This window comes from Colius striatus, chromosome 3, assembly GCF_028858725.1.
Source record: "Colius striatus isolate bColStr4 chromosome 3, bColStr4.1.hap1, whole genome shotgun sequence".
Taxonomy (NCBI): domain Eukaryota; kingdom Metazoa; phylum Chordata; class Aves; order Coliiformes; family Coliidae; genus Colius; species Colius striatus.
Window position 1 is genome coordinate 73,870,470 of NC_084761.1, and position 25,618 is coordinate 73,896,087.

Below are 25,618 nucleotides of genomic sequence, written 5' to 3' on the forward strand. Positions count from 1 at the left end.
TAAATGCTATACTTTAGAAGAGATGCTAATTTTGCATTACTAAAAATACTTTTATTTGGGTTTATTGTTTCCTCTCTAAAACAAAATGGAATTACTAAACTATTTCATATTCTTTTTTGTCCAGCTGAATAACTGAGTTTGCCTTGTCTGGTTGTGTTGTTGTAAACATGGAACAGGAAGGAAAATAAAGCAGGAATCATAGAATGGTAGGGTTGGAAGGGACCTTTAGAGGTCATCTAGTCCAGCCCCCCTGCAGAAGCAGGTTCACCTAGATCAGGTCACATAGGAACATGTCCAGATGGGTCTTAAAGACCTCTAAGGAAGGAGATTCCATACCCTCCCCAGGCAGCCTACGCCAGGGCTCCATCAACTTCACAGTAAAAGTTTTTTCTTATATTTAAATGGAACTTTTTGTGTTCCAGCTTCATCCTATTACCTATTGTCCTGTTGCTAGCTACAAGAGGAAAAAAAGGGATGTCCCAGCCTCCTGACACCCACCCTTTAGATATTTGTAAATGTTAGTAAGATCTCTCAGTCTCCTCTTCTCCAGACTAAACAGCCCCAGTTCCCGCAGCCTTTCCTCATATGAAAGATATTCTAGTCCCCTGATCATCTTGGCTGGACTCTCTCCAGAAGTTCTGCCAACCAGGATTTGCAGGTTCAAAGGCTCTGCAAGAACCTTTCTGTTGATAAACACTGAAACATGAGGAATGAGACAAAGATAAAGCAAGCAAAAGAGCATCAATAACAGCATATTCAGCATGGAATAGCAATTGATAATGAATTACCTTGTCTTATAGCATGTAGCTTGCAGCATCCTAGGGTGAAAATCTCCGATTCATGTTTATGAATATCACAACCATTAGTGATGCTCCCTAATCATTAGTAATGAACAGAGAAACACTTTAGAACATAGGACAGTGTTTATGTATTTCAGCACATCCAAACTCTATTTTCGGCCTATGGCAAAGACTATTTTATATAGCCACAGCAAATACATGAGAATGTTTCTTATTGAGTGGCAACTTCTCTTTCAATATAGTTGGAACTACATCCTAAAGAATTGACTTTGAATAACGGTTAATCAACAGTTATTTTAAGCCATATTTCATGAAATTTATGAAAGCCAATTTAAAAAAAAAGCCTCATTCACATTGCTAAACTTTGACCTGATTTTAAAAAAATATGTATGTATATGCTATGCTTATAGAAGGTCTTCTGTGCAATCTAAACCTCTAACTAGGGGACAGATGTTGCTTATATGCCTATCACATGCAGATCTTGATATATTGGTCGTAAGAGTCTAGCTGCCACCAGGATTATTTCCTCAGATGTGCATTTGCAAAAACTCTAGAACGTTCATGTGTAAAGCATCTTATCTTACCAGCAGTAACTTAGAAGGTTAAGTTGCTTTACTAGGTCTTCAGGAAGAACAAGGACTAATATTAATCCAACCTTTTAAGCTTTAGAATATGCTTTATGAAGACACTTGACAACTTTACTTAGAGCTGCCTACAGTTAAAGACAGGTAACTAAACTGAAATATAAACCTTTTGAAACTTTTTTCCTCCTTCATGTTTATTTAAAAGAAATAAGTAATAGTACATCATGATGAAATTCTCCAATGTTATTGCCTAGCAAGAAATCCATGATACGTAAAGGTTAGTATACAGTGATGGATTTTAGTGTTCCTTACATGAAAAATGATGTAATGTAAAGCAAATCTGAGTATTTTTGCACCTGAAATTCATCAAAGATTTCAAGTTCATGCAGTGGAGGAGCCTTGCAATGTCCCCAGATCAGTGGCAATTACTCTTTGGGATTCCTATAGCAACCCACCTTGTTTGTCTTTCACACAATCTAAAATGATCCTATACATAATATTAATAGCAAGCAAATCCATACCAATGGTTCAAACAAGTATCAATACAGAAAGTGTCCAGTGACCTCAAAGTTTTTTCAGATGAAATATTTACATTAACAGAGAAAAATATAAACAAAAAAAAAACCAAAATATCTTATTTTGTGGCAGGCAGGTGCATGAGAGAAATAACTCTTCTGAAGCACAAAATTGTGAATCTACAGAAGCCTGCACGGCACCACTCTGAGTCACATAGGTTTGTAAAGTTATTTCATGGTCACTGTGTCAAAGATCAACCTAAACTAGAAGAGAGTATCATTCATTTCCAGCAGGGGGATACTGTTTTCCGTTATTCATATGCAGTTCAGTCACCTGAACACCAGCGGAGTCATCTCCAGTTTCTTGAACTGCATGCAACAGTGTTCAACCTGCACTTTTGACCCCAGCAGCAGTTAGGCAGCTAATTGATCTCCTGCTGCTGCTGGAGCAGCTCAAAGTCCTCTCATTGTATAGGCTGCCAAACACATCCTTTCTTCAGGAATCCAGGTGACACGTGCCAGATCTTCTGGGAGTCTAAGCTGCCATCAGTACTGCAGAATCAGTTGAACTGGGAGTACAATAAAGCAGAGGAAGAGAATTCTTGAAGATAAGCAGTTTCACGTGAGCCAGTAACAGGAGATTGGCCAGGTAAAGAATGAGTATCAGGATAGGTGAAAGATGTAATAGACTTTGGAGGCAGAGATTGACAGCAGACATTGAGGCAAAAATGTAATTTGGCCTTTTATTTAGTGTTTCAAAGACCTCGGGACACCATGTGTTGTCTCCATGATTAAAAAGCCCTTAGTTGCCACATGTACTTGGTACATATGTGAGAACTTGTCAGTAATGCACCCCCCACACCAGTCAGGCTCTGTATCTGTGACAGAGACTAGAGCTCACTCTGTCTGGTTTGGTTTCATGGTGAAAACAATCAGGAGATTGACTTAAAAAACCCAGTATGGCTCTGATTTAGCATGTCAATGCAGACACTCCTTATAGCTACTCAATACTCTATTTTCCTTAAAGGGAGGCATTTCAAAGAATTTGCTCTCCCACTGAGGAATAGAAAGTCATTCATCTATCTCAACAAAAATCAATGGGAGTTACACTGGGACATGGACAACTACAATAAAATTAGGGGAATGAGAAAAAGATACATAAAATATATATCCAGGAGTGTGCACTTCACAGTTATGCAGGAAAGAGATGAAAATATTACTGTTCCCGGATCAATAATCCCACACCCACACATATAGGAAAGACTTCAATTGTAAAGCAGCAACTTCCTAAGCAAAAAGGTACCAGGATTCTATTAATATAATTACTGTGGTTTATGACTGCAAATGTGATGCTGTCACAGATCATAGGGTTTTCTAGCTTCCTAACAATCACAACAAACATTTGGGCTTGCAAGTAGTTACCTCTTTAAAAAACCTTAATCACAATTTTGGTTTTCTTTTGATCTCCTTCCTGATGCATAAGGATAGACACTTGCAAAACTAAAGGACGGGAGGTCATGAAGAGGCATTATTTTCTGGGAAAATTTAAAGGGAAAAAGACTTTCCCGTAGCAAATAGCCACATGAGGAGTACATTAAAGCATTAAAATGTTTTGCTTCGTGGTTGCAAACCAGCCACTAGAGGTCAGTGGTTTGGAATAAAACTAGCACATAGAAGAACTGAGTTTCAAATGACCAAACCATATATCAAATTTCCACCCCTTGAGTGAGGAGAAAAAACTCCTAAGATTAACAGCACTTACTGTCATCCTAAAGCAGAAAGCTAGTTTAAATTCTTAAAAACAATGCTACGTATGTAACAACGTACTGAAACTACTTTCTACAGTAATGTGTAAACATGTCCAGGAACACAGGACTAAGGAAGTTTCCCTGCATCATCTGTCTAGTCCCCTGCTACTCCACCTGTCCTACAATCTCTTACATGAATAAAGTTAAGGATCAGCTTAAAAACAGCTTGATTCTATTTCTTACAAGCAAAAGAGTCATTACAAGAAGGTGAAGTAAGTTTGATTAGTACTCTTGTATAAGTGTGTAAAGGCAGGATATTAAAGTACCTATGCAATGCAAGAATCTTTTAAAATAACTCTTTTCCTTACAAATCTATAACACTGAAGAGAGAGCTGGCAGAGGGCAGGAAAAGACTTTTTAATCATCAAGTGCAAAGTGTATTAACATATCCAAATGGCAAAAAAACCTCAAAAATATTATGTGTTTTATTCAGTCATTTATCTGCTGCTGTAAGTGTACGTACAGACCACCAATCAACAGCACATGTATATTGATACAACTGAACAACTTGCACATCTCCCAGAGGAATGTTTAAAAAACTGAACTAAAAATGTGAATAGAACCACTGGATGCTCAAAGACACTCTGAACTAGTGCTTGATGCTTTAACTGTAGTGTCTAAGGCTTTATCAGCTGTATTATACAGCTGATAAAATGGCAGTGGACACCTAAGAAATCAGAAAATCAACTGCAAAATTCCATCTGCCATTACAAAAAAATCTTGCTAATAACGGCTTTGATTTAAATTTTGTCATTGAAAGGATTCATAATGATTTTTGTTGTGCTTTAGTCAAAACCTAACTGAAGTTCCTATAGCATGTTGGAAGGGACTGTAATAAGCAAACATCTGTCATCTCAAAATACTGTTTGGTCAGATTTTATAGAGTAAAACATTTATAAAAATTAAATAAAAAAATGTTAACACACAAAGTTACAAAGATCACGTTCTACATGTGGCTTCGCACACAGTAGCAAACGCACACCAGGACAAAACCACATCCAGCTGTTGTCTTCCCTGAGATTGCCAATATAAAAATGTAGCAAAGCAGCATGGAAAGAGAAAAAGCTTAAAAAACCCAAAAAGACCAGTAGCCATATAGACCATAGGAAGTTTTTGTTTCTCTGCTTTTTCACTACAGGAGCTTCAAATATAATGGACAAGAACATTAAATCCACTGCAGCTGTTTTCCATTTTAAGTAAAACTAAGAACAGCCTGTCAGCTCTTGTACAACATTCAGACAGCATCTGAACATGCTATTCCAGTAATATTTTAATAGATTAAATTAGAAATTATTTACAGCTAGAAAACTTAAATACTATCCAGAGGATACTGATGGCATGAAACCATGAATGGTGAACTGGGGTTTGTGAAAGCAACAGAGCACCTGGAAGGATTTCCAGACCTCCTCTAATCACATAGATATGAACTTCTGCATTCTCATTTCTCTCTTTATTCTTCCTTCTACTACATTTTGACCTCTGTCAGAACTCTAGTTGTCACAACTTTGACCCTTGCAGACAATCTCATCCTGCACCTTTTTAATTTCTAATTTTTAGCTTAATTTTCCAGTGAAATAGCTCGACTAACTGCTGCACCATCTTCATCGAACATACTCTTGCTCTTCACATTGGCAAAGGTGCATGAGTGAACATCACAGAAATACGCACAGCAAATGAAAACACAGTGATCTGCACTTGTGCTCAAGGAAACCAGTTTCCATATCCCAGGCAGAAGTCTGGACTGCCGCAATACTTCACTCACCTCAAAAGCCAGAGATATTGAGGTCAGGCACCTGGAAACCAGAATAAAGGGAGATGAAACCAAATTAACCATTGCTTTCTTTTAAGTCTTTCACAGCTCGTCAGAAAACAACCCACAAGACTGTTTCGGAGCTACCAAGATGATCAGGGGATTGAAGTATCTTATGCCTAAAGGCTGTGAGACCTGGGGCTTTTTAGCCTAGAAAACAGAAGACTGAAGGAGGACCTCATCAACACTTATATCTAAAGAGTGGATGGCAGGAAGATGGGACAACTTTTTTTTTCCTGTAACATCCAGTGACAGGACATGGGGTATTGGGAGCCCTGGCACAGGCTGCCCAGGGAAGATGTGGAGTCTCCTTCTCTGGAGGGCTTCAAAACCCATCTGGAATGAGTTCCTGTGTGACAGGATCTAGATGGATGTACTTTAGCAGAGCGTTTGGACTAGATGATCTTTAGAGGTCCCTTCCAACCCTTACCATTCTGTGATTCTGTGAAATTGCAGCTGTATGGCGGTAGCCAGCTGTGGTAGAATAAAGCCCATCTGGTTGGCACTGGAGTTGAACAGAAATCTGGCATTTAACATGCTATCGCAAATTACCTAAGCCTAGCCTACAAGAAGAGGGTAACACAGGGCCACATTATGAACACTACTGGTTGCCAATTTTGCTTACTAGCTACAAACCAAATTATTATTATACAGATATAAATTACAAGTAATCAAGCACTAGCTATGATGCACTTTCAGTTCAGCACTAGCACTTATCTAGGTAGTGGGATGTAATCATAGTTACAAAGTAACCTACTTTAAGATTAAAGGGACAGGACTCCTGGCAACACAGTCAACTTTCTCTATTAGCACCTGCACTGAAAATAGTGCAGTAAACTAAACTCGTGGGTAATCTTCCACAGGATTTGGTGTACCTGGTATTATGCTAGGTGTAAAGGAGTCCAATGAATTAAAGACAGGGATGAGCTTTTTTTGGGGGGTTTTGATGTACAATTGAATCTTCCATTTTCGCTAGAAAAAGCACATGAGTAGCCACAGTAGCTCACTGCATGCTTCATTATTCTAAACACACAAGACCCTATAACATCCAACACACACCTGTAACATTTAATATGGAAAGCTGTCGGTCAGTAACTCAAACTCGGAAATCTGAACTTAAGTGCTCTTTTGCAACACAACATTGGTACTATTTTAAATCCAGAAAAAAAGAAACCTCTGTACAATTTGTCTCAAGAACATCAACAAACCATAGCTGTATCAATACAGAAAACAATTTAATTTGCTTTGAAATAAATACTTGACATAGAAAGCACATACAATGAAAAAAGGTCACAATAAATTACAAATGGAGATACTTGCTCATTCACTGAGAAAAGCCCTTGATATTTCCAATTTCATACCATCAAATTTATCATTCTTGCTGATTTAAGCACAGCACTAAACAAATATGGATCCCAGTGCTTTCTTTCACAGGTAGTGGCATGGATAATTTACTGCAGTGATCCAATTTGAAAATCAGTAGGGACCAGTAAATCGCTGCATATAAGAAAGAGCGAATGAGGTGCTTTTTCCTTAGTGTCAGCAGCCGGTTATTATTATGTTTATTAGATTTTCTTGAAAGGGCTTCACATTTTCTCAAATATGCAGGAGAACTATATTTCCCCTCTGAGCCCTTATATTAGCATTTTGTGCCTCAGTCCTCAAATACAAGTAAAAGATGAATTTTTCAATTCATTTCAGAAGTTTGTACCATCTGGATGGCACAGAACTATGCAATGAAACTCCCTTACCTGCACAATATCTGTTATTGTCAGAGCTAGCTTCTGCAGAAAAGATAATAAGTAATGCTGACACTTTATGAAAAAGATAGTTTTGAATCCACTTTAAGATTAAATTCAATTACATTATCCATATTGATAATGCATCTTTGAAATAAAGGATTGCTTAAGGTTCTATCCTTAAAAGGCAATTTAAAACAGCAAAGCCCAACTCTCCTGATGATTTTAAGAAAATTACAGCACAATGAAAGTTACAGTACAAAGATACACTAACCAATTTCAGTATATTTAGTTTAACCACAGATACTCACATTGCACCAATTAAGAATTATAGTCAATAACAACAGATCAGTGTACCCCACTAACATCTTGCCATCTTACTCTTGTATTATTTTTCCCTCACCAGAAAAAGGACAATACCAGGGACTACGTTAAGCTCTTCCCCATGGGAATGAATTTTTTACACTGTTTTAACATTAGCTCAATGATCTTTGCTACTCTTTATCAGAGCACTGCTAGGTACAGTACTTTTTGAAGCTATTTAAGCAGCAGTTAATATATCATTTTGGAAATAGGACCAAGAAGCCATGGGTGGTGTAGAAACAAATCAGTTAACCCCTGGACTGTTGTCCAACTCTTTTCCTATTTTCTGCTCTGGCAAAGCTCTTCATGGCCTCAGACAAGCAGTCTTTCCTTCTATGCCTTAGGTGTTGTCTGTAAAATGGGCAAGAACTCAACTTCCCAAATTAACAAGGAATCTGTACTGCAAATGTTACAATACTGGTGCCTAACAATAAGAGGGTCCAGCACAGACAGCTATGTTATTTGTCTGGACAGTACTATCACATATTTAGCAGCTCAAAAACTGCAAGAACAAATAGTGGCTCAATTATATTTTTTAATCCTTACAACATAGAATATTAATAGGTATAGCTCCCCTTGAACATCCATCAAAGAAGGATGCAAAACATAAAACTGACAGCATAAAAATGACAGTATAAGTATAAAATCAAATATAAGACAATAAAGGAAAGGATGGATCCATTCCTGAACTCTATAAGAAACACCAACTGGCATTATCTGCTCCAACAGACCTGGTGAGTTCCAGTGCTTTATTTACCTACAGTGAGACAAGTCTTGTACTGGAGATCACTTCTAAAGCAAGCTTGTGCACAGCAAGGGGTAGGTCTACCAGAGAGACTACATAACAGCACTTTCACTTATGAAAGCTAAGACAATAAAAACAATCACCAGTATGATTTATACCAGCAGAAACAATTACTGCATTAGGTAGACAACCTTTCAATAGGACAAAAACACCACTGCTTCACATTTGGGGCTTTTTATGCATTTTTTAGGCATTTTATGGTCAGGTGGAAAACTTTCTCTACCACACTTAAGAGCTTTGGCATGACAATTAGCTATTGACAGCACAGCAGCATGAGCATCCTTTTTTTTTTCACCAGAAAAAAAAAAAGCTACCACAGCAAAACCAGCATTTTATTGGTTTAATTGTTAGTATACAAACAGTGACAAACTGTGCTAAGGAAGCAGACTCAAGGACACATTGTTTTGGCCAGCATTGAGGAAGTTTGGTATTAATGCTTAGGCAGAAAAAAGAAAAAATTCAAAACTAATGCAGAGTGCAGGTCAACTGCCCTATTTATTTTGCTTGTCAGTTATTCTTACCCTGTTATTCCACGTTTTCCTGGCACAGCAGAAGTAAATTTTATCAGGCCACAAGTAAAATCCAGGCTGCATTTGTCAAGCAACTCCTTACGAAGCCAATATACTACTAGCCAAATCAAATAATCTTTTATGAAACATCTTCCTCCTCTTGATCCATTTTTAAGACTTAATAGGAAGTTAACAAGAAATTCAGTAACAACATTTAAGCTCTACTTTAACTCTTACTGGAATTCCATTCACGTATTCCTTTTAATCTTCCTCATCCCTTCATAGAGTTGCATTAACATATAGCATCCTTTAGTTAGTTGCAGTACCTCTGATCCAATTCAGATTTCTCTAATTTAATAACAGCCTACAACTAAAGGACCAGTAGACTGCACTCATAACAGCCGCCTTCAACCAGAAAAATTTGCTACAAAGTTAACATGTTATTTTGCTTACAGTAAATCCAAAAGTATTTGCCTTCCCCTGCCAGTATGGAAGTCCAACTTACATGACCAAATTAACATTTAAATCATAGTGGTGGAAAGAGCTGAAGGAGTCTGATGTCACCAGAAAAATACACTACATAGTGTGAAAGAGCATCTAGAACAGTGATAATTGAAATGGCAGTATGTAGGTCCAAATTTCTGCTCTGATTAGGTTATCACCTTTTCACTGCTTATTCTTGGGTTAAATTTTAAACGAAAAGGTTGTAAGTTTTTACATTTTTTTAGACAGCAAAAAACCCCCTATAAAATAGTTTAGAAGCACCCCTTATTCCAGTTTGGAAGCAGCAGTGGGAATACAAGAACATGCACACATACACACAGGCCAGCATTCTGCTCAACTTCCAGGTTCAGGCATCAGTATGTTGTTAGAGAGAAAATAAGCTTGAAGAGCCTGGCAAATTACATTTAACACTCCTTTTATTGCAGTAGAAATTTTAGGGTTTTATAAAATTCTCAAATTACAGGATATACATATAGTGAATCTCATTGCAAGTCTTTAGCAGCTGTAGAGCATTACTGCATGCAGACGCTTCTGCAGTGTGCAAGTGTTCTATAAATAGCTAATCATGTTCAGAGAGCAAGACAAGTAGTCAAAGAATATCATATTCAACTACCAATTGGTTCATCAGTACCAAGAGGTTGAGCAAAAAATGAAATAAGTTTATAAATACATGGCTCTGATCTACCAAACTAATACAACCGGAAAGTCTGAATGATATCCACATCACAAACAAGGTAACTCAATAGTTACAGAAAAATACTTTGCTTCAAGACTGTTTTCTGAAGCTTCCCATAAGATGTCTCTGACTGAGGAAGAATAGTTAAGTACAGTGCTAAATAAATTTACAAAAGGTCAATGAAACCCATTTAATTTTATGCAATTAGAATACTAGCATTTACTACCTAAGATTAGGCAAATACTTCACCTTGAATTTGTGTAAAGAAGTTATATTCAGAAAGATAATATTCTTTTTCTACAACCTATCATTCAGCTGCTACGTAAATGCATAATCAGTACCCAATTTAATATTCACTCCTCTAGTCATGACACTGGCTTTGGAACAGTCATCAGATGGCTTTATGCCAAAAAAAACAACCCTACACCCCTTTGTTTCAGAAGCTGCCTAAACAGGTGCAATGATTTTTGCAAATATCCCATCACAATGAGAGTCTTGGAAACTGGAAGAACAATTTATACAGAGCTAGTTGCAGATTAATTTTCTAAAAAGCTGACATGCTTGAATTAGTGCAGTCTCACATTTGTGTAAACACAAGAACAGATCCGCAATGATTCTGCAAAAGTTACTTCATTTACATTGATTAGTTCACTTAAGAGATGGTTAAAAGTTTAAGCATTGCATCTTTGTCTGAAAAGCCTACAGGTCAGCAATTTGGCTTAGTAAAACATTTTGTTATGATCAGATAACTGCACAGACTTTTCCACAATCAGAGTTTTTAAATTTTTTCCAACAACAGAACGCAAGACTGTCACAAGGCAGAAACCTGGAGGAGCTCTTTAGTAGTATTAATAAAAATAACTTATCTTTCAGAAAAGGTGTTAATGATGTAATCTTAGAGATTTTAATCCCTTGTGTTACACTCCAAGGGGGAAATACTTTTTACACTGAGAATAGTAGCTTAGACAACATTGTTCTACAGATACATTAAGTAAACAGAAGAATACTGTCCAAAGCATAATGCATAGGTATGTGTACCAACTGTTATCCATTGGAGACATCCTACAGTGGATATAGTTCCAAATAACAGAAATCTACTGACTTTAACATTTTAACCTCAACCAACCTTTTGATTCCTAAAAGCCACAATTCTGTATGACTGGGCATGTTTCAGATAGGATGCAGCCACTTTTTTCTACCTTTTACCAATACAGCACAGTAATTTTAAGTTTCCATGACTTGCTCTTAATATGCTAAATTTCGTATCTCCAAGAAAAGCATATACACATTTTTATACAGCCTGGAGTGAGATCAGTGTAAAACCAGGAATCTATAATCATCATCAGAAGTGCCAGCTGCTCATAATGTTCACAAAACACAAGTGCCTGAAATTTGGCTATGCAACAGTTGGTGCCAATCTGCTTATAAACGAAATGCTGCTGAGGCATAGTCTTCTTACAAAAACAGGGCATGAGGGCTTCATTATTAAGTGTTCCACAACAATCCTCAGCTCAGTAAAGAGAGTCCTGAAAACAGATTTAAAGAGAGTGTTAAAATCCTATGCATTTACCCAAACTAAGTATCATCTAAATCTATCTTTTTTTATTCACTTTTTTCTCTCAACACCCCCACACACTCTAGTCTGTAAGTTCTTTATGTCAACTCAGAGTTGCAGTATCTTGCAAGACTTTCAGAATTCTTGTCCTTTAAACAGTAACATTTTATTTAACTTCAGTTCAGCAGCTTTCAGCTGAGGACAGATATAAAGACAGCAGAAAGAAAAAATCCACATTTAAGCAAAAAAAACCCAAACCAACAAAGAGTGCACTATATTAAAAAAAAAAAAGGAGTAAAGCTTATCAGAAATAGTGTAAGGAGTTAGGAGGTAATATTGTGTTTGTGGTGCTTCTTGCTAGAGTGCAGCTATTAGCAGACAGACACAAGAAATAAGATCCACATCACCAGTTTCCCTTAAAACTACATAAATGGCAGAAGAACATCTTGGTTAAACTAGTTCTATTGAAAGTTAGTTTTAGTATTGCATAACTTAAGTTTATTTTTAGGGAAAAAAAGTAGTAAAGAATTTTCATAGATCTTTTTTAAACACATACACCAAGACGGAACAATTGATTTCACACAAAACAGCAGGTGATTGATTCTCAGACTTTCCTTTGCATACCATGGCAGCCAAAGCCAATTCCTTCATACTTTAACAAGCCATTTTCTAATCAAATAGTGGAGACTGGAAAGAATGTTCACAAAACCTTATACTATGCAATGCTTCTCAAAAAAAAAAAGTTCTGAGAGAGCACTGACTTGAGCCAATCTTCATAGAAATATTTATGGTTTCAACATTTAAAGCAATAGTATTCGCTTGACCAGCTTTTAGACAAAATCAGTAAGGCTCTATTTCAATCAATTAACCTGACCTAGGAATTTAACTAAAGGAGGTAACAAACACATGTAACATCATCCACACTTTTTTTTCCTGTCAAAATTACACAAGTTCTTAAGTACCTGTTCACGTAGAGACTTACTTTCTTCTCCCAAAGTGTAGTTTTAGTTACACAAGCATGTTCTGAAAGCTCCCACTCAAGAATGGTGGTGCATTTCAGAAGTGCAGTTAAAGTAATGTAACCTTGAACCACCCACTTTTTTTTTTTATCATCCAGGTGCATTCCACTTCTATCATTACCACTTGAAGATTTAGTAATGAGTTATGCATAAATTTTAGAATTAAAAAATTCTGAATGCCTAGAGACTATGTAGTTAAACATCAATCTCTGAATTCAGTTTAATGCTTACCGACAGTATGGATTTCGTCGAGAGGAGTAGCGTAATGTAAGAAATCTATAGTAAATGAATGGCTGAAGCAGACTCCCTTGCCCACTGAAAGACAATAGAGAAGTAAAACTGACAAAAGAAAACACACCAGAACTTTTCCCAATAATAGCAAGCAAACTACCTTGCTCGCTAGGTAGAAAAGGCTAGACTGGAGTCACATTGGTTCAGATAATCTAGATTTGACGAGAAAAAATACAAAATCATACACTTAAAAAAGCAGAAACTTACATAGAATAAAATTCCTCATTGAAGCAGTTAAAAAAAGTGCTGTTCCTGTACCAATTTTGCACTTAGGAAGTTTTTTTACATGCCTCATTTCTGGTGGTGAGCAAAGAACAACAGAAGCGATGACGGATGCCTGCTCAGTATTAAGAAAAAGCTTGCTGGTCAAGCACAGAAATTGTATGACAAAAACAGTGAAGTGACAGCAAACTTTTTCAGCTCTAATTGTGGCACTTGGGATATCTAGATTGTATTTCTAGTAGTTTTTGCAAAGCTTCTGAGAACACACTGGAGACTATTACAGCTGTATTAAGATATTAATGCCAAGCTGATATCCAACTATTCCTGTTACACCGAAATCAGGTTGAGATACTTGACAAAGCTGCTGATAGTGAAAGGGTAGCAGACATACCTATACAAAACACAGAAATACCATGAGTTTAATTTTAATGAGTGAAGCTTCTTTACATAACATAATTTTTAAAAGCTCTGTCTGAAGTTGAATATGACAGTTCCAATAATTAGACCTCCTTCATGTATGAGCAACATCTCTACCCAGAAGAAAAAAAAAATTAAAGTGAGCTGTGGGACAGAGACGAGAGAAAATCTTTCACATGTACAGTATTAGCATATCAGATTGTTTTTACAAGCAATTGAAAGAACAAATTCTCACAATAGCTGCATTTAACCATTACACATTTTTTTAATTTGCTATATGTTCTTTTATAAGACTCACTATCTATTAGATGATCATCCTGTTGCCTGGGAAAGAGTTAATTTTCTTCTTAGAAAGTGGTACAAGGCTGTGTTAATATAATTTTCACACTAAATAAAAAACACATTGATGTTTTAGGTGTTGCTAAGTAGTGCTTATCCTAATTTAAGGATTTTTTCAGTTTCCCATGCTCTGCCTACAAGCAGGTGCACAAGAAGCTGGGAGGAAGCATGGTCAGGACAGATGACCTAAACTAGCCAAAGCGCTATTCCACATCATAGAACATTATGCCCAGTACACAAACTGAGGAGAGCTGGCTGCAAGACGCAGATTGCTGCTCAGGCATCTATCAGCAGGTTCTGAGCAACTGCATTGTGCATCACTTGTCTGTCTTTGGTTTTATTTCTCTCATTGTTATATTCCTTTTCATTATTGTATTTTAATTATTGTATTTCATTTTAGTTGTTAAACTCTTATCTCAACCCGTGAGTTTCACTGTTTTCAGATTCTCCTCCCCATCCCAGTGGGAGAGGCAGCTGCATTGCACTTAGTTGTTGGCTGAGGTTAAACCACAACAATAACATATCAAGTAGCAATACTTCATATACTCAAGTTCACATAGAGAGAGAGCAGAAAAACAATTCTAAAGAGACCTTGAAAGCACCTGAAAGTTTCAGATGTATCTAGTGGATACAAAGTGTATCTGTCAGCTGGTAAGAGGCCTTAAATGGGATCCTCCAGGACTGAAGTATTGGTGTGCTCAGCTGACATATCAAAAGATAAAGACAAATTAAACATTCAGTGAAGTTCTAAGAAGATAAATCCTCCCTTCTGCTGCCTGTGAGACCACTCAAGACAGATGCTCTCACCGAATTATGACTTGTATAAAACAAAAGGTGTTATTGCCCCTCCAAATATTAAAAGGCGATGACCCAACAGTGACACTGGTCAGAAGTAACACAGGAGAAGACATAACCTCCTCTCACTTGCACACATTTAGCAGAATGAAGTTTCACGACACTTAAATTTCTGGAATCTAGTAGTCAAAAATAAGAGCTCACTTTCAGTGAAACCAAAGACCTTAATATTCTATTACACTCACCAAAATTAAACTCACTGAATGATGTAGGAGAACACAAGTTACAGCCCTGAAAAACTTTTATTTGAATCAACAGTGTCATCTGTGCTATGAAAGTGAAGAGGCTTTTTTCAGTGCTTAGTTGTATCAGAGCAAATACTTTTTGATTTAATGATGGACCAACTTAAAAAGTCGAGGAATCAAATATATTCCGTGACCTACAGAGAACTCAACTGCAAGTCATCTTGGGTAGTATGTTTCTAATTCTGAAAATATTTGTGGTATTCCTTACCTGAAGAGCATAAAAACTGTAGCTGGCATAAGGAAAATTTCATTGCAAGCAATGAATTTTAAAATATTCTGTTGATTAGCATTCAGTTTCTCCAGAAGATTTCTCAGAAAGGGCAAGCTGTTTGAACTTCGTGCCTTTAAAGACAAAAAAAAAAAAAAAAAGATTGACAGAAGACACACAAGTTACATCTGTCTTCTCTAGCACAAAGAAATCTGAATACTAACAATTACAATTCATGACTCGTTTCAGCACTTTAAGGCTAGATCCTTCAACAGTATTGAGACCAGCATCCCAAAGAAAACTGTCAGAAGCTTGAAACTCCATAATCATATAAAGTTCCAGTAAAAACATGAGGTACTGGAATTCCCTCACCCACCCATTTTTAACCTTCAACTGCAAAGAGATGGCCTTAAGCCTTCTCAGAGGAAGCAGCTACAGCAGCAAGATGACCCAGTTAAGAACATCAGAAGCTAGAGTTACATTAAGCTACACAAGGTAGTTCACCGAGCAGCAGGTTCAACTGGCAAGTATCTTGCCTGCTAACCTCACCCTGCAGTTTACTATTTTACTATTGAAACAGAACATAAATATCGCAGGCTACGGTTTAGCTTGAAAAGATAGGTCTTAAGTTTCAACTTAACCATTACACAGCTTTTGCTTCCTCCAAAGAACAGCATTTGAAGAAAAATAGTACCAACTCCAAAATGAGAGTGGGCGAAAGACCAACCCAAAGTGAGACCTACTCTAGGAGGTCCTGCTCTGGCAGTAGGGTTGAACTAGAGATGATCTTCTGAGGTCCTTTCCAATCCTTACGATTCTGTGACTTCTCAGATTCTGTGTTGCAAATCCATACAACAATTTCACACTAATACCTGCAGCATAGCTCAAGAAAAACATAGCTGCAAATCAAACCTATTAATAAACCCTGACAATTCTAACAGCATTAACTGTATCATACTTACATCAAGAACCTTCTTTGTATATGTTGCAGCATGAAGCAAAGAGAACAGCAGAACTGGAAAAATACTCACTGAAGCAAGTGATAAGGAAACTTACACAAGTGCTTAGCTTCTCCATGATGTTAAGCAAGTATGCAAGTCAAAGTTTGATGGCTCTTTCCAAGAGATTGGCTGGAATTAAGACACATGTATGTCTAACATCTACATTTGTAACTCTTCCCTTAGCTTCTTACACCTCTCCACTATGCATCTTAATTAACTTCAGAATGTGTGTGAATGTAGGTACACAAAAGCACAATATAGGCACACATGAGGTTACTATTTTAAATCTTTCATACATGTAATGGTCTATCAAACACACATTGTCATAGTATTTTTTATTAAGAGAGGCTACAAAATGCATTGATTTACCACAGAACATGCAGTTGCCAGCCATTCAGATTTTAGAGAGCAAGAATATCTGCCAGAGACATTTTAAGAGTCAGACATTACGCATGGAGATATATATATATATGTGTGTGTGTGTGTGTGTGTGTGTGTATATATATCTACACACACACAAAGTAGCACAAAGTCAGTTGTTGTACGTCACACTTGACAAGCCACAGGAGAAAGTCTTTTTGAGACTTCATCTGTTTAATAATATATCTTAAAAAGCCACTAGAAGTAATTGTGTCTCTACATGGTATGTTTTACATACAGTGAGAAGTCACCAACGTCTTGAAGTATCACTTGAGGCTGGTCATAAAATCCACCAAACTTGTGTCTCAGGAAAAGAAAGTCTGAGTAGCCAGAGATAGCAGTGTACCAGTTACAGAACTGATTAACCTGAATATGGATCAACCAACAAAAGCCGCTCCTATTTTACATGGAGTATGTTCTATGAATAGCAAACATATTCTAGTTTAAACTACTTTCTCAAATCTCAGCACACCTGGTTCAATGAATCAAGTTCTGAAGATATTTAAAAACACTACCAGGATGGCACAAAGTAAAGGATACTTGTAACAGGGTAGGAATTCACAAAGATAAGAGAGTACAACAGGTAGTGGCAGCTGTCCTCCAGCAAAGCCTGCGCCAGAAACGCCCTGCTAAGCTGAAAGTGTGGTAGCCTTTGGTGTAGTCGAAGGGCACTAGTAAGAGCATTTGCCAGCAAGGCACGCTGATAAAAGCTTGCTGCTTCATGCAACCTGCAAATCATCAGAGGAGATGTTACCATATGAACCAAACCCCTGCTCAGAAGTCTTTCACCCTTGAGAATTGCATCACAATTGCACAATACCTGAAGCATTTATATTATTATATATAAACACTATTACCAAAATACAACTAAAAAACTGGTAACAATGACTTACTGCAGGTGTCAAAGGTATACAACTCCATATATTACCTCAAAGCTACACAGAAAGACATGCATTTGCCAATAATGCTCAACACATTTTTCAAACACATCTGAAAGTGATGTAAATCAATCTAAAAAAAATACACTGTTGTGACAAAGAACATCCAAGTCCAGCGAATAACAGAAATTTATCCTTCCATAAAAAATACAACTCTATGCAAAGGGAGTGTAATTACTTCATCAATTTTTAAAGCTTTTTTACAGTATTATAATACATACCCTAGAAGAGGCAGAACAAATAAAGCTGAGCAGTAAACTGTGAACAAGCGGGAAATCCACATCGCTGTCTCCAACTTGTTAGCCATCATAAATTGCTACATTAGAAGAAAAAAAACCCACAGAAGTTAGCATCTTAATATTTGCATAGCATGAACAGTCTTCCCTTCTGTATCACATTGCAAGTTTGTTTTAACCTTGAATAGAAGCAAGTTATTGCTTCAAGCAAAGAGCATCTCCTTACTCTGTGATGCTCGACTCACATGAGGTTACTAACCAGATCAAAAGTAGTGATGCTTCCTCAGAACCAAAAGGCTCCTTTGTACACTACAACCAAACCCAGCGGTAACATCTTCTGTTGGGGTAGTTTTTCTAAGTAAATCAACCTCGTTAAGTAGACGGATTCAGAAATGTTATCACACCAGGTAATTAGATCTGACTTTTGCATATATTGCATCCAAGTTCCTTTTAGAATACAGTGCACACACTTTAGGCCAAATCGCCACAATTCTTGATGATGGTGGAAAAAAAAAAAACAACACTAAGAGGCCAGGTAAAGTTACCACAACTGCACCATAGGGCAAGTGGCATCATTTTGGCATACATATTCTTGGACTCCGAACAGCAAAGAGCTTTCAACAACCATCTAGTACCTTTCCTGTTCGTGAGTTTTTCTTAAACACGGCCCTCTTCACTCCTTATGCATTCCCTTTACCAGAAAGGCTCTAATGAAATATAGCATGGTTTGGGGATGCCTAAGAATCAAAATATCAACATCCTTTCACCTCAGAGTGCTCTTTTTTTTCTTCCCAAATATGAACCTGCGTTTAAAGATTGCTCTTTTCTTATGTTCCTCGACCCTCTTTATGAAAGCGACCAGAAATTAACCTAACTAATCTGCAAGCGTATTCATATCATCATCCACTGCCTTACTTGCACAATACAGCTACAGATATACCACCGTTGCCACGCGGAACCTGTTTCGCCCGAGACATTTCCAAGAGCGGCGGCGCAGCAACAGCACGTTTTCAATGGGAAAGTGGAAGAGCCGTTTTTCCGTACCCGGGACGGGAGGGTGCAGCCGGCCATACTGCGATTCGCCAGGACCTCCGAACAACACAAAGGGCTCCCGTGCTGCTGGAGAAGAGCCGTGGCCGGCCCAGGGCTCTGGCCTCTGCCCGCCCCCACCCCGAAGCGGCCCAGCCTCAAGGCCTGCCACCCTCCTCATCCCCCTTGCACCGGCCCGGCTCAGCCAGGGGCTCCTTACCACGGCTCCGCCACCAGCCCCGCCTTGCATGGGCCCATTCTGCGTGGAGTCCGCCATGGCTGCACCTTTAGGGGGAGAAACGCCTCACTGAGCTATGCCTGAGATGGAAGCAGCCACCGCCGCTTCCCGAGCTCCGACTCCCGGCGCGGCCCAGCCCGGCCGCCCGCCACCCACCGCAAGCGCTGCGAACGGCGATCCGCCACCGCACGCTGCCCGAACGCGGCGCGACGTCACTTCCACCCGCCCGCGGGGCCCGACGGGTAATGTAGGCCTGGCGGCGCCATGCTTCCGGCCGCGCCTGGCCGCATCACAGGGCCGGATGGGTGGGGGCGGGCAAAGCGTCCTGCGGAGGGGCCTCAGCCCCGCTTAGACCCTGGGTAGTGCCTCCTCAGCGGACAGTGTTGTGACGTTGTGACTGTTAGTAAGTTTGAACTGTGTGGGGACTCTCAGCCAGGTCTAAACAAATGCAAAGTATGGCATATTTTCTTCCGTGTGTTTGTCAAACGTGAATTATTTGGCAGACATACTAAGATGTTTTGTGTCTTCTCCCCTTAGACTTCAAAGTGGGGTAGTGGAAGTAGGTGTACACGTTTGGGGCCAAAAGGTCAAAATACATCCCTTTGCATCCATATATTCTTTTTTAATTGAGAGATGATCTCAGGTATTGTTACTCCAACAAGCTTACAAATTTACTGAAGGCAAACAGCCATGCTAGGTATGGTTTCAGATACGTCTGTGTTGACTGTGTTGGACTGACACAGAAGAGAAATGACACTATAGCACTAAAGAAGTAGTTAGGTCCTCAGCAGTTTCAGTGACATTCTTCTAAATACCTGAAGTATCAATCATCAATGAAAGCAAAAGGGTGTCTTGATGTTCCAGAAGAATCCCCTTGCAACTGCAGGAAACCAGATTGTTAATAGCATTGGAATCAACTTCTGCTCCCTCTCTCTGCAGCAATGCTATAGCACAAGAGAACCGGTAAAAGGAGAAGCTAGTAGCTGACACTTGATTTCTAAAGATAGAATTTAATGTCTTCTCTCAGATTAAAGTGAGCAGCAGCATAGTCTGAACTGCTCAACAAGAGACGCTATATTGGAAAGACACAGCAACAGGTGCAAAATTTAGAGAGAAGGGGAACATCAGGAAGGGCCTTGCTCCTTCCCTGGTGAGCTGCCATGCCGGCCCCGCAGCCTACAATAGCCTGCTCAGCTCAGCTCATCTTACTCTGTGGGGTCCAGGTCCATACAGGGGTGCTTCTGGGCAGTGGCAGTAACACAACAATATGAATGCTCACTTTTTCTCAGTAATGCTCAATGTTTGCTCAGCGAGGGCCCACAGGCTTTCTTGAGTCAATTCACAAGGCACTGACAAAGTCCTTGGCATCAGCAATGTAAATGGGAATCCTGAAGTCACAGGTCCCAGACAGGAGGCTCTCAGGTTCCCAGATGCTGTGGGAATGTGATGTGTGATGTCACACAAAGATGATACAATGTGCAAATTAAATATCACACTGCCTCAGACTATGTTCACGTGTTTCAGTGTCATTGGTTCCTTATAAGATAAAATTGGGAAAAAAAGTGCCCCTTTAAAGCCATGTGTGCCGAAACATTCACACTGTGAGTGAGTGGTATTATATTCAAATGCAGCAGCTTTGAAAGAAGTTTCTGAAGTCTTTGGTCAATGATCATTAAACTTTAAAGCTAAGGAGCTTTGATCAAGTATAGGCACATCAGCAATGTTGATAGGAGGACCAATCTGGACATCACAAAGCAGAAGCCTTCTGTTCAGCAACATATAGTGTGACAATTGCAAGGTCTTGGAAAGGGTTAATCCTCCATTAATCTGGCCTTTTTATTAATATTGGAGGTATTTTTGATTACCTGTGACAGCGATGCAAACATGCTTCTGTTCTCAGATGGAAGTCTGTAAATCAGCCAAAGTGCTGTCAAAGTAAAAGAAAACAAAATGCAGACCTCAAGGCGGACACCTTTGACTTTTAGGGCCTGTGGTTTGTACTCCTGGGTTTCTCTGAAGGATGTGCAGCAGGTTCCCCCTTCTGGCAGCATGAACCCATGGACAGTAAGCCATCGGCTCCAGTTTCTAATAATTCCCAGATACTTTCAATTACTGTTTAGCAGAAAAAAAAGACGCATTTTTGTGAGTGAGGATGTTGGAACATACATCAACGGTCAGCCTCATTTCTCACATATGATAATTAAACTTGAAGACTGGTTAGAAGAGATTCAGGAAGACATCAGGAGAATGTGTAATGAAGTATGTTGATGGTGAAGGAGGAAAAGGAGAGTCAGCTGACAGAGATTCTAATAACAATTTGAAGTAAACTAAGCTTTTAGGCTAATTAACACTTTTAAAATTGAAGTTGCAGAACCCAATTTTCCACTTTTCTTCCAAACACTTATCGCTCTAAAGTGGCTACAAAGTAGATGCAAGAACCACCTGCTATTTTGGCACAATTTTTCAATAGGTAGAGGAGACTCTAGTAAACAGCACTAGAGCGTTAAGAAGTTTATCTGCTGACTGTTCCCAAATCTATAATAGACTGACAAACATGCAAAACAAAAATTACGGCTTTGAGTAGTAAATTGTTTAACCGTTACCAGATTATTTTCTTAGAAAACAAAATATTAATATATTCAGGAGATTTCTTTAGATGCAACTGTGTAGTGGGTTTGTGTAGCCAGGTTTTGGTAGTGGGGGGCTACAAGGGTGGCTTCTTTAAAAAAGAGGTGCTAAAAGCTTCCCCTATATCTGACAAGGCCAGTGCTAGTCAATTCTAAGATAGACCCACTGCTGATCCAGGCCTGGCCAATTGGCGATGGAGGTAACACCTCTGTGATTAACATATTTGAGAAGGGGAAGAAGTTACTGCACAGATGTTAAACTGCAGCAACAACAAGGAGTGAGAATGTGAGAGCAACATTCCCACAGACACCAAGGTCAATGGAGAAAGAGGGGTAGGAAGTGCCCAGGCACTGGAAAAGAGATTCCTCTGTGAACTATGGTGAAGACCACAGTGAAGCAGGCCCTGTCCCTGCTGCCATGGAGGCCACAGAGGAGCAGAGATCCACTTGCAGCCTGTGGAGAACCCCACACTGGAGCAGGTGAATGCCCAAAGGAGACCCTTTGGAAAACCCATGCTGGAGCAAGTTCCTTGCAGGACCTGGGAAAAGGTGGAGGGAGGAGCCCAGACCAGGCTTGCTGTCAGGACTTGTGACTCTATGTGAGGGACCCAGTTGAAGCAGTCTCTTCCTGAAGGACTGTTTCCCCCATAGATGAGACTCATGTTGGGGCATACGTTGGGGAATGAACTGTTACAGTTGTTAGGGGAAAAAGACCTGGGGGTCCTGATGGACAGCAGGATGAGCATGACCCAGCAATGTGCCCTCATGGCCAAGAAGACCAATGGCATCCTGGGGTGTATTAGAAGAGGTGTGGGTGGTAGGTTGAGAGAGGTTCTTCTTCCTCTCTACTCTGACCTTGTGAGACCGCATCTGGAATATTGTGTCCAGTTCTGGGCCCCTGAGTTCAGTAAGGACAGGGAGCTGCTGAAGAGAGTTCAGTGCAGGGCCACCAAGATGATTAGGGGAGTGGAACATCTCCCTTATGATGAAAGGCTGAGGGAGCTGGGGCTCTTTAGCTTGGAGAAGAGGAGATTGAAGAGTGACCTCATTAATGTTTAAAAATACATAAAGGGTGGGTTTCAGGAGGATGGAGCCAGGCTGTTCTCAGTGATGGCCAATGATAGAACAAGGGGCAATGGGTACAAGCTGGAACAAAAGAGGTTCCAAAGAAACAAGGAAACACTTCTTTACTGTGAGGGTGACAGAGCACTGGAACAGGCTGCCCAGATGGATTGTTGAGTCTCCTTCTCTGGAGACATTAAAAATCCTCCTGGATGAGTTCCTGTGTGACCTACTCCAAGTGATCCTGCTCTGGCAGGGGATATGGACTAGATGATCTTTCAACATCCCTTCCAACATTAAGATCCTGTGATTCTGTGTGATTCCATGGAACGGACCCACACCGTAACAGTTTGTGAAGGATTGTAGCCCATGGGAAGGATCCATGTTGGAGGAATTCATGGAGGACTGTCTCCCATGGGAGAGACCCCACACTGTAGCAGGGGTAAGTGTGAAAGGTCCTCCCCCTGACCATAACCCCCATTCCCCAAGCTCCCTGTGCTGCTGTTGAGGAGGAGGTAGAAACTCGAGAAGAAGGGAGGAGTAGGGGGGAAGATGTTTTAAGATTCATTTTTTATTTCTCATTTCCCTGCTCTGTTTTGATTGTTTGTTAATAAATCAATCAATTTCTCACCAAGTTGAGTCTGTTTTGTCAGTGAGGGTAACTGCTGAGTTATCTCCCTTTCTTTATCTCAACCTTCAAGCCCCTTCTTGTATTTCTCTCTCCCCTGTCCAGTTTAGGAGGAGGAGTGAAAGAACAACTTGGTGGGCACCTGGCATTTAGCCAGGGCTAAACCACCAAAAACTGGAATGTGGAAATACACATTAAAGATCACCAGATGTTTGAAGCTACCAAGCTGAAATGTCACATGGGGAAAAACCTGATCAATGTTCAAGACCATTTATGTATTTCTGGACCTAGGATGACAAATGAAAGTCTTTATCATGATGACATATTTATTTCTTAGCATATTTGTAATGTAGGAAGGACTGAATACACACACATATGCAAAGCATTAATTTCTAGAGTCTGATTTGCTATCAGTCATAACACTAAAGTTTTAGGGTTTTTTTAGAAAAAGTTGTCTTTCACAGATTGTTCTTAATTTCCTTTAAATAGAATGTTAAATCATTGCTTATTCCCAGAAGTTAATAGCTTTAGAAGTGCCATACTTTAGAAAACTTAATGTTACCACACTCTGCCAAGAAGGTCACTACAATTTATATCAGTTCTCTTTTTCCAGATGTTCCCCTTCTCTCTTGTTCTGCATCTCCTCTGAAGAGAGGAGTAGAAGTTGATTCAAGTGTTATTAACAATCTGATTTCTGGCAGTTTGAAGAGGATTCTTATGAACCATCAAGATACCTGTTTGCTTTCACTGATGATTGATAGCTCAGGTATTTAGAAGAGTATCACTGAAATTGCTGAGGACTTATCTACTTCATTAGTGCTATAGTCCCATTTCTCCTATATGTCAGTCCAACGTGGTCGGCACAGACATACCTGAAATTGTGACTAACACAACTCTCTGTTTCCCCTCAGTAAATTTAAAAGTCTATCAGAGAATCAGTAATTATGCCTGGGATCATCTCCCTCCCAATTAAAAATCCACAATATATGGATGCAAAGGGATGCATTTTGACCTTTGGCCCCAAACATGTACACCTACTTCCACTACTCCATTTTGAAGTCTCAGGTCAAAAATATAAAACACCTTAGTATGTCTGCAAAATAATTCACATATTTTAGAAACACATGAAATAAAATATGCCATGCTTTGCATTTGTTTAGACCTGGCTGAGAGTCTCCAGACACAGTGCAAATTTACTAACACTCACAACATCACTATTCATTAGATTCTTCAATAAAGACTGTGGGAGAAGCAGGTCAGTAATTTGCTTGTAGACATACAAGCAGTAGCATTGCTGGGCTGGAAGTGGAATCCACAACTCCCGAGCCTCCATTACCAGTTTCTTTCTTTGTCACTCTGTGGTTTTGGATGAAATCATATGCAAAACTCCATATGTAATTTGAAGACAGGTTGAATATCTGAAAGAGGCTTTTATGGTGTTTCAAATTAATTACTGAGAACCTCATTACAGACACTATGGAAACATATTATAAATATCAATTACTATTGAATGTATTTTGACAGCCATAATAAATATTTTATAGAAATAGTATTTAACACTACAGTTTTTCTTAAATGTGAACTTTTTATTGAGTTTTTAACAGCATCACCATCACAGAGTCTTTTGTGGTCTCCAGTGGCCTCGATTCTCAGTCATTCTAACAGAAGTTGATGTGGCTTTGTTCAGATTGTGTTCACCACCTTGCAGCATGGAGCAGTTGAGATTCAGATAATGATATATCTGTTTTTTCCTTCTTGATTTGAAAGAAGGTACTGTTGCTAGTATCTGTATAAAGTTTTCATTTATTTTGAATAAAAGGGAGAACATTCCTCCAAGTTTGATAGGATTACAGTTCCTCGTAGCCAAACTGGCTCCATTATTTCTATCAGTAGCATATAACACAAAGCTAAGACAAGTTTTTATGCAAAGTCGTAATGAACAATTTGGTTCTTGTTTGTGATTATCTCAAGCTGGCTGTCCAAATCTCAAGAAACAATAAAGGACATCGGGTCACTGCCCGACACATTTTTGAGAAAAAGAAACAGAAGTCTTCTGTCTCTCTGTACCAGATTGGTTTGTGATTTTTTTGCTTGATGGTCTGTAGCAATATCAACCATGGTCTTCTTTCTTTTCCCTCACAGCTGGAGTTTCCATTTACTCACTCTTCCTGTAAG

The 25,618-nt window shown here is 39.1% G+C and overlaps 1 protein-coding gene across 1 annotated transcript; it reads right to left on the reverse strand.

Annotated features, from left to right (window-relative positions):
• Positions 1-9,835: 9,835 nt before the first annotated feature.
• TMEM33 (transmembrane protein 33) lies at positions 9,836-19,336 on the reverse strand. The gene is made up of 8 exons (XM_061992807.1): positions 19,283-19,336; positions 19,109-19,173; positions 17,845-17,939; positions 17,226-17,413; positions 16,227-16,294; positions 15,265-15,398; positions 12,919-13,002; positions 9,836-11,639 (listed from the first exon to the last, which is right to left on the reverse strand). The coding sequence occupies exons 2-8, from the start codon at positions 19,163-19,165 to the stop codon at positions 11,510-11,512; spliced, it is 756 nt and encodes a 251-aa protein (XP_061848791.1). The 5' UTR covers positions 19,166-19,173; positions 19,283-19,336; the 3' UTR covers positions 9,836-11,509.
• Between the last annotated feature and the right edge of the window lie 6,282 nt (positions 19,337-25,618).

Coding starts and splice junctions, on each gene's coding strand:
- TMEM33 (XM_061992807.1), bottom strand. CDS start 19,165: ATGGCGGACTCCACGCAGAATGGGCCCATGCAAGGCGGGGCTGGTGGC. Junction 16,295..17,225: donor GAATTCCTACCCTGTTACAA/GTATCCTTTACT, acceptor CACTTGCTTCAG/TGAGTATTTTTCCAGTTCTG. Junction 11,640..12,918: donor CGACGAAATCCATACTGTCG/GTAAGCATTAAA, acceptor ATCTGTTTTCAG/GACTCTCTTTACTGAGCTGA.